At 41.8% G+C, this 9,569-nt stretch overlaps 1 protein-coding gene across 1 annotated transcript; it reads right to left on the bottom strand.

Annotated features, from left to right (window-relative positions):
- Nucleotides 1-233: 233 nt before the first annotated feature.
- LOC134568714 (gametocyte-specific factor 1-like) lies at nucleotides 234-914 on the bottom strand. The gene has a single exon (XM_063427366.1). It carries the CDS (start codon nucleotides 912-914, stop codon nucleotides 234-236), a length of 681 nt encoding a protein of 226 aa, XP_063283436.1.
- Nucleotides 915-9,569: the final 8,655 nt, after the last annotated feature.

Here is a 9,569-nt window from a genome sequence, read left to right as displayed (position 1 = left end):
AAGTCCGGCCATTCTAAGGTCCGGTATACGTACCTACCACCTGATTGTACTCTGCGTGTTGGATCCCTGTCCCGATCCTGACACTGGCATGGTGTAGAAATGTCCTAGATTAAAGCTTTCTTGAAGCAGAGTTTAACTTGCAAATTCAAAACAAATACCAGCAATATCAACGCACAGGCACTTGGAAGGGCAATCGTCTCTTACAAATCTGTAAAAGTAGAATTTTCAATAGATTAGTCTTTACTGGAACTAATTTTCCACGGCAGCACATAGGGCAGCACATAGGGCAGAGATTTTGGTGCACGCAAACTTGAACCCAGACTTGATTTAGGATCCATTAAAGTTCCCGAACTAGGCACAGGGTATGAAGGTGTCCCCCACATGAACACAGAAGGCGGTTTACTCTGCAAATCTTGGTCCCAATCCTCAGAACATGGAGGGGAAGTCCACATGCTAGGCTTCACATCTCTTTTGTAAATGCTGTTTTCATCAGCATTGTCCTGTTCAATGCAACTTTTATCCTCACAGCTTGAGATATGGTGGCTGAGTTCTGCACGTGGCACCATATGACAAGCATTAAATGGGCAAGTGGCAAGCTGCATGGCAACATCTTGATGAGTCTTTCTGTACTTTATCAGATGATAAGGGTATCGACAAGCCCTTATCTGGTGATTGGCATCATATGGGCACTGTAGAAGTCTCTCTGGATCTTTTGGACCATAGACTTTCATTTCTGGCTGTTCATGCTTAAAATGAACAGGAAAAGCTTTCAAGTTCGTTTTCTTCTTGGTGGCTTGTGGCACTGCAGAATTGCCAGTGTCCTTGCAACGGCTGTCCTTGCAGGTCATAATGTGCATTCTCAGATCTGTGCCTTGAATTTTGTGCTCATTGTTATAGGGACAGGTGACATCCATGGCTAAACCTGATATTTCCTGCCCGCCACACACATCACAACAAACTCTCTCCTCCAAGGGCCCCGCGAGTGTGGCTCCTCAATGTTTCTTTTTTTTTTTTTTATATCTCAATATTTTGGGGCTACCCCAATTACAAAATATATATATATATATATATAAAAAAGTGTTGGCTCTTCCTCCACCGCTGCTTCCACCTACACCGCCACGGTCACCGCCTCATCAACCTATGGGTACACAATAGCAGAGGCTTGTGAAGGCCTTTTCTCCATGCATCAGGAGTTGAGCTCAGTTTTTTTACAATGAAAGAGAATACCCTGCACTCCAACCCTCTCTCAAATGGATAATTCTGGTGATCCTCCTGACAGCCAGAGTTTGCTTTAGAGTTTGATTTATGTTCTTCCAAAGCTAAAATCAAAGATTCCATCTAGTGCTATTTTATGGGTCAGCTGTATTTTTACTTTTTTATTTTATTTTAACCCCTTGACAACCGATGACGGTTCAGGAACTGTCATCGGAAACATCCCCTTGAGGACCGATGACGGTCCTAATCCGTCATAACGGTCTGGGGGTACTTACCTGATCGCCGTCGGTCCCCCAGCAGCGATCAGTGTTCCTCCCGGTCCAGGGGGACTGCCTATCTGCCCAGACAGTCTCCCCGCGGCAGATCAAGACCCTGCTGCCACGTGATCGCTCGATCACATGTCCACAATAGGTGCCTGTGTATCAACCTGCAGGGGGACTGTCTGTGCTGACAGGCAGTCTCCCTGCAAGTGAAAAATCCTAAAATAAAGTTTAAAAAAAATCAATTAGTGTAAAAAATAAATAAATATGTGTATATCTATATATAATATGTATATATCTAACGCCGGACGCGGCTAAGGTACTGCTTCATGCTGTTGTTCTCTCTCGCCTTGACTATTGCAATCCCCTTCTCACCGGTCTTACATGTTCCCAGCTTGCACTGCTGCAATCTATAATGAATGCGGCTGCGAGGCTTATTTTCCTGTTCGGTCGCACCTCCGATGCCTCCACGCTCTGTCAGTCACTTCATTGGCTTCCAGTTAGATATAGGGCCCAATTCAAAATTCTGGCACTTGCTTACAAATCCCTACATAATGCTGCTCCAACATACCTATCCTCCCTCATACACAAGTATGTCCCATCGAGACCCCTGCGCTCAGCCCAAGACCAACGCCTATCCTCTGCCCGGATCCCCACCTCTGATGCTCGCCTTCAAGACTTCTCCAGGGCTGCACCTCTTCTGCGGAGCTCCCTTCCCTCCTCAATCCGACTTTCACCCAGCCTCCACTCCTTCAAAAAATCTTTGAAAACTCACTTCTTCATTAAAGCGTATCAATTATACTGTCAGCAGGTTTCTCATCCCCCACCCCATGACTCCTTTCCTGCAACTGTCAAAAATGACATACCCAGAACTCAATAAACCCTTCTCTAACAAACTATTTAATTCCCCTACTCTAACCATTTGTGTCACTATACCCCACTCCCTCTAGCATGTAAGCTCATCGAGCAGGTCCCTCAACCCCTGTCACGTTCACATAGAGTTTGATGGAGCCCAACTGCAGATTTCTGATTAATTAGATGTGAATGTGAGAAGTTGATGAAATAAAGAGATGACAGTTCACCAGGGAGTTAACTGATACTGTGTCTTTAATATAATTGATTGAAGAAACATAGGTACTGTATCTTTAAATGGTTCAGGATTGTTGAGTGGATTCTTAGATTTACTATACAATTGAATTGCAGCAATAAAATTGAAGGAAGGCAATGCAGATTAACTTGCAGAGATTGGATTTAGCTTAATTGATAGAAAACATTTCATACGGAGGTAGAAAGGTTAATGAATAGGAATTACTCCTATAACGATAGGAGAATGTGTGAGCAGGCTGAAGCTTGAGAGCTCAGTAGTCAGGGGAAAGTTCGTATAATGCAGTGAGTTAACTTAGCTTCCAGAGGAATTGAAGTTGGTCCCAGAGTGCCCTCCGGGGAGGTTCCGTGGAGAGAGGTCGAGAGGAGTCAAGTGCTAGCCGTGGTCGAGGAAGGAGAAGGAGGTTAGTCGATTACGAGTCCGGTTCGGTACACAGGTAAGTTTGTAGAGAAGAGTTGCAGCCGGTTTAATTCCGCGGTACGCTGTTCATTAATCCAGCGTCTGTTGCCTGGCGCGGTCGCATTATGTAGCGCAATGAGACCGTGTCAGAGAGGGGGTGTGGCTACAGTCCGTCAACCCGGAAGAGACAGGAATTACAGGTAACGGCCATGACAACCCCCTCTGTTCCTGTACGCCCAGTGGTCTGATCTCAATTATGTGTCTGTTAGTCCACCCATTTTACAGCGCTACGGAATTTGTTGGCGCTATGTAAATAATAAAATAATAATAATAATATATCTTATGTATATAATGCTATATTAAGTGTATTTTTTACATTTATATAAACATATATTAATATAAATATACACTTATATTTAAATTACACACGTATATATAATAACTATATGTATTGTGTATATATATATATATATATACATATATATATATATATATATATATATATATATATTGTGGCAGGATGGCCAGGCTCTTCACAATAAACTTGAAGTGCAACAGTCAGGATAAAATAGTACTGCAGTTTATTGTCACTTTCCACAATTTATACAAGGTTGTGCTCTCTCATAAAATAAAACAAAAAGAAAATAAATCCTACTCCAACTTGGAGACTTACTAAACCACAGTGTTACTAACTATCCAACTGGCCAGCTAATCTAGTTCCCAGTTTTAAACAAAATGAAATACAGCACTTTTAGCAGGTTTCACACAGTACCTTTTTCTCAGAGTCTCAGGCTTAACTACCTTCTCTCTCCCAGCTGTTAGACTCCCTGATGTCTTCAAAGGCTAACCTTTTAAAACCCTGGGGCTGGTTAATTACATGCACCTGGTTGATAACATTCAAGGGGTGACTCCCCCCAATTAACCCCATCATGCTGGGAATAGAGAGCGCTCCAATCTATTACTAACATAGAAAGCCTCTCTGACCTTGACACATATCCTCCCCCCCAGCTTCACACTGGTGTGTGAAGCGGCCTTAGCTGAAAAGTCATGCACTCTAGATAATGCATCCGCGTTAGCATGCAGTAGACCAGCCCTGTGCTTTACAAAGAATTTAAATGGTTGCAGAGAGAGGAACTAACGGGTGACCTTAGCATTCTTGTCTTTATTGTTCTGCATCCACCGTAGTGGAGCATGGTCCGTGATAAGGGTGAAAGATCTGCCCAGATAATAACAGATAATATTTCAATGTTTCTGTTGCCCATTTAATGGCTAGACACTATTTTTCTACTGTCGCATAGTTTTGCTCTCTTGGCAGTAACTTGCGACTTAGAAATAGCACTGGGTGTTCTTCATCACTAATCATCTGAGATAGTACCGCCCCCAGGCCTACATCGGAAGCCTCGGTTTGCAAAAAGAAATGCTTCTTAAAATCTGGGGCTACCAAAACGGGGTGCATGCATAGAGCTGTACGCAAATCTGTAAAAGACGTTTCTGCATTATCATTCCATTTTACTGTATCTGGTGCCTTTGCTTTAATCAAATCAGTAAGAGGGGCAGCTCGGGTTGCAAAGTGGGGAATGAAGCGTCTATAATAGCCAACTAATCCTAAGAAAGCTTTAACCTGTTTCTTTCTTAAAGGGCGTGGCCAATTTTCAATTGCCTCAACTTTAGTCATTTGCGGCTTTACCAGTCCTCTCCCTACAGTATAGCCAAGATATTTGGCTTCCATACAAGCAATGGAACATTTGGAGGGATTAGCAGTAAGACCAGCTTTCCTTATGCTGTTTAATACTGCTTCTACCTTTTCCAAATGGGAGACCCAGTCTTGGCTATAGATGACTACATCATCTAAGTATGCTGAAGCATACCTGGAGTGAGGTCTTAGCAGTTTGTTCATTAACCTCTGAAAGGTTGCTGGGGCTCCATGAAGCCCGAATGGTAAGACCGTATACTGGTATAGACCCTCAGGGGTCACAAACGCAGTCTTCTCTTTAGCTGATTTTGTCAGCGGGATCTGCCAATATCCTTTTGTTAGGTCTAGGACACTTAGAAACCTGGCCTGTGCCAGTTTCTCAATAAGCTCGTCCACTCGGGGCATAGGATAGGCATCAAATTTAGAGTTACATAGTTACATAGCTGAAAAAAGACTTGCGTCCATCAAGTTCAGCCTTCCTCACATATGCTTTTGCTGTTGATCCAAAAGAAGGCAAAAACCCCAGTCTGAAGCGCTTCCAATTTTGCAACAAACTAGGAAATATTCCTTCTTGACCCCAAAATAGCAGTCAGATGTCTCCTTGGATCAAGCAGCTATTATCCCACTAATTAGAAATTGTATCCCTGTATGTTATGTTTTTGCAAGTATTTATCCAATTGCAATTTAAACATCTGTATAGACTCTGACAAAACCACCTCTTCCGGCAATGAATTCCATATCCTTATTGCTCTTACTGTAAAAAAAACCTTTTCTTTGCCTTAGATGAAATCTCCTTTCTTCAAGCCTAAATGTGTGACCTCGTGTCCTATGTATAGCCCTGTTTATGAATAGATTTCCAGATAATGGTTTGTACTGGCCCCGAATATATTTGTATAATGTTATCATATCCCCTCTAAGGCGCCGTTTTTCCAAACTTAAGAGATTTAAATTTTTTAACCTTTCTTCATAACTAAAATGCTCCATTCCTTTTATCAATTTTGTATCTCGTCTCTGCATTTTTCTAGTGCCATGATATCCTTCTTTAGAACAGGTGCCCAAAATTGCACAGCATATTCAAGGTGTGGTCTTACCAGCGATTTATAAAGAGGCAAAATTATATTTTCATCTCGAGAATTTATGCCCCTATTTATACATGACAAAACCTTACTGGCCTTAGCAATGGCAGATTGACATTGCATATTGCTACCTAATTTGTTGTCTATAACAATTCTCAAATCCTTCTCGTGTGTGGTTATCCCTAGTTCACTACCATTTAGGGTGTAAATTGCTTGAGCATTCTTAACCCCGAAGTGCATAACTTTGCATTTTTCTACGTTAAATTTCATCTGCCATTTTAGTGCCCAGTCCCCCAATCTATCCAAATCCCTCTGCAGCAAGGCAATATCCTGCTCACATTTTATTACTTTACAAAGTTTTGTGTCATCTGCAAACACTGATACATGGCTTTCAATGCCCATTTCAAGATCATTTATAAATATGTTAAATAGAAGCGGTCCCAAAACAGAACCCTGAGGGACACCACTTACCACTTTTGTCCAGCTTGAAAATTTACCATTTATGACAACTCACTGTACTCTATCCTTAAGCCACTGTTCTACCCAAGAACAAGAATATTCATCTAGACCAATTTATTTTAGTTTGAAGACTAACCTATTGTGAGGAACCGTATCAAATGTCTTGGCAAAATCCAAGTAGATCACATCCACTGCAACACCCTGATCTATATTTCTACTTACTTCTTCGTAGAATGCAATTAGGTTAGTTTGACATGTCCTATGTTTCATAAAACCATGCTGATTATTGCTAATAACACAGTTCTTCCCAATGAATTCCTGAATATTATCCCTTAATAGCCGTTCAAATAATTTCCCAGTCACAGAAGTTAAGCTCACAGGTCTATAATTTCCAGGCAAGGATTTTGAACCCTTTTTAAATATAGGAACAGCATCTGCCTTCCTCCAATCCTCCGGTACAATACCTGAAACAAAAGAATCTTGAAAAATTAAATACAGAGGTTCACTTATTTCCCCACTTAGCTCCTTAAGTACTCGTGGGTGGATACCGTCAGGCCCCGGAGCTTTATTTACATTAATTTTCTTTAATAGCTGTAGCACCTTGTCTCGAGTTATCCAATCACAAGTTATCTGCAAGTTTGTTGCAGCAATCATATGCATATCTCTTGCCATAGAGTGTTCATTAAGTTTTCTAAAATCATTACAAAAACGCACTGACCCATCTGGTTTAGGTACTAAAACTATGGAGCTAGACCACTGGCTATGTGACTCCTCAATAACTCCTAGTTCAAGCATTTTTGCTACTTTCGTTTGTATTGCCCCCCTTGTTGCCTCAGGAATTCTATAGGGCTTTAATTTTACTGTAATTCCTGGTTCTGTGATAATGTCATGGCAGATTTCGCTAGTTCTGACAGGAATGCTAGAAAATACATCTTTATTTATGGATATCATTTCTTTGGCTTCCATCTGCTGTTCAGGGGTGAGATCAGCGCATATACTAACGTCAACAATTGGGGATTTGTCTACAGCAATCATACAGCTTTCCCTATCCTTCCAGGGCTTTAATAAGTTTATATGGTAAACTTGTTCAACTTTCCTACGATTAGGCTGTCTGATTTTATAGTTTACTGGCCCTACTTGTTCAATAACCTCGTACGGGCCTTGCTAATGAGACAGGAGTTTGCTCTCAGCTGTGGGGACAAGTACCATCACTCGGTCCCCAGGTTGGAAGGACCTTACTACTGCCTGACGGTTGTAGATAACCTGTTGGCTCCTTTGAGCTTCTTCCAGGTATTGCCTGACTATTGGAGAAATTTGTGTAATGCGCTCTTTGAGTTGATCTACATAGTGAATCACATTCTTTCCAGGTACTGTTTGTTCTTCCCATTCTTCCTTTGCTATATCTACCCCTTGGGTGCCTACCATAAAGGAGCTCAAAAGGGGAAAACCCTACAGAAGATTGGGGAACCTCCCGAATAGCAAACAGCAAGTATGGTAAGAGAGTGTCCCAATTTTTCCCATCTCGACCTACAACCTTGCGCAACATGTGTTTTAAGGTTCTATTGAATCTTTCTACTAAGCCATCGGTTTGAGGATGGTACACTGATGTCCTTAAGGCTTTTATTTGCAATAATTGGCATAGCTCTTTCATTAGTCGGGACATAAAAGGGGTACCTTGGTCAGTTAAAATCTCTTTTGGTAACCCTACCCGAGAAAATACCTGGAGCAATTCCTTTGTTATGGTTTTGGAAGCAGTATTGCGAAGCGGAATAGCTTCTGGATATCGTGTGGCATAATCCAATACAACCAGAATGTACTGATTACCCTTAGCTGACTTTTCCAATGGTCCCACCAAATCCATAGCAATTCGCTCAAAAGGGGTTTCAATTTTAGGCAATGGGATTAGGGGTGCTCTTAAGTTAGGTTTTGGGGCTGCTAGTTGGCAGTCTGGGCATGAGGCACAGTACCTCTTGACCTCTTCATATACCCCAGGCCAGAAAAATCTCCTTAGAATCCTTTCCTGAGTTTTTTCAACCCCCAGGTGCCCCCCAAATAAGTGAGAATGAGCCAGATCTAACACCTTCCTTCTGAAAGATCTGGGTACCAAAATCTGTTCAATCTCTAGCCCCTCATCTTTGATAACTCTATAAAGCAAGTCATTTCTAAGAATGAAACGGGGATACATCTCGCTGGATTTCCCATCAACCATAGTACCATTAATTTCTATAACTTGGTTACGGGCATTTTGCTTGTCATTAACTTGTTCCCTTCCAAATTCCCTTCCAAATTGACTTGAACCAATGCCCAAGTCCTCAATATCAACCCGTTGTAGGGTTTGGACATGAGGTTCAATCAATATTTCAGTTGAAGGTGTGGAATTAGTACTTGGACTAGGTAAGACCACACCTTCATTACTCTTAGCTTCATTAATCAAAGCCATTTGTAAATTCATAGTTCCTCTATGCTTATCTTCCCTTCGTTCACGCCTTGACTTGCGCCTTTTACATTGATCATAAAACAAGTCAGGGTGTGTAAATGGAAAAATACATAGAGGGCTCTCACTTATGGATTCACACTGGGTCTGAATAAGGCTTTCAAAGCCTGGGAAATTGCGCCCGAGAATAAGGGCATGTGGCAATTTAGGCACAACAGCTGCCAATACTGAGTATGTTTGGCCAAGATAGCCTATTTTTATAGAGGTAGTAGGGTATGATACAGTACAGCCATGCACACAAAGTACCTTAACCTTCTTTTCTGGGATCAATTGAGAAGGCTGAATCAAACTGCTTGTCACTAGGGTAATGTTACTACCTGAATCCACAAGAGCCATGGTTGCCTTCCCATTTAACAAAACAGTTTTATCATATATGCATGTTTCAGTATGTTTCCCCACCAAACAGATCAGTCCACAAAAGTCCTCATTTACAGAATTATACCCACATTCCATAGGTTCTTGCAAATGTGGACACACAGCCTTTATGTGTCCTAGCTCCCCACACTCAAAGCAGGTAACTGGGGTTCTCCTGGTCTATATCAAAGGTTTTTGAATTGTGCCATAATTCAAGGTCTTTGAGCCTGGAATCAGTCCTTGGTTATGTTGTACTGCAGGTGGTGCTATAGATTTTAACTCTCTCACTGCTGTATATCTTTCAACCAGCGCCACCATTGAATCATAAGTGGTAGGGCTACCCTGTCCTGCCCACTGTCGCAGACCATGGGGTAATCCTCGCAAGAACCGATCCAAAACTAATGTCTCAATTATTTGTTCAGGTGTTGAACTCTCTGGTTTTAACCATCTCCTTGCCAGATGAATCAAGTCAAACATTTGTGACCTGGGTGCCTTCTGTTCCTGGAATTTCCAA

Source organism: Pelobates fuscus, chromosome 7 (genome assembly GCF_036172605.1).
Source record: "Pelobates fuscus isolate aPelFus1 chromosome 7, aPelFus1.pri, whole genome shotgun sequence".
NCBI lineage: Eukaryota > Metazoa > Chordata > Amphibia > Anura > Pelobatidae > Pelobates > Pelobates fuscus.
The sequence above is the reverse complement of the archived record's forward strand: the minus strand, read 5'-3'. Positions and strand labels throughout refer to the sequence as shown.

What these genes read in the sequence shown, in the direction of transcription:
- LOC134568714 (XM_063427366.1), bottom strand. Translation starts at nt 914, where the DNA reads ATGGATGTCACCTGTCCCTATAACAATGAGCACAAAATTCAAGGCACA.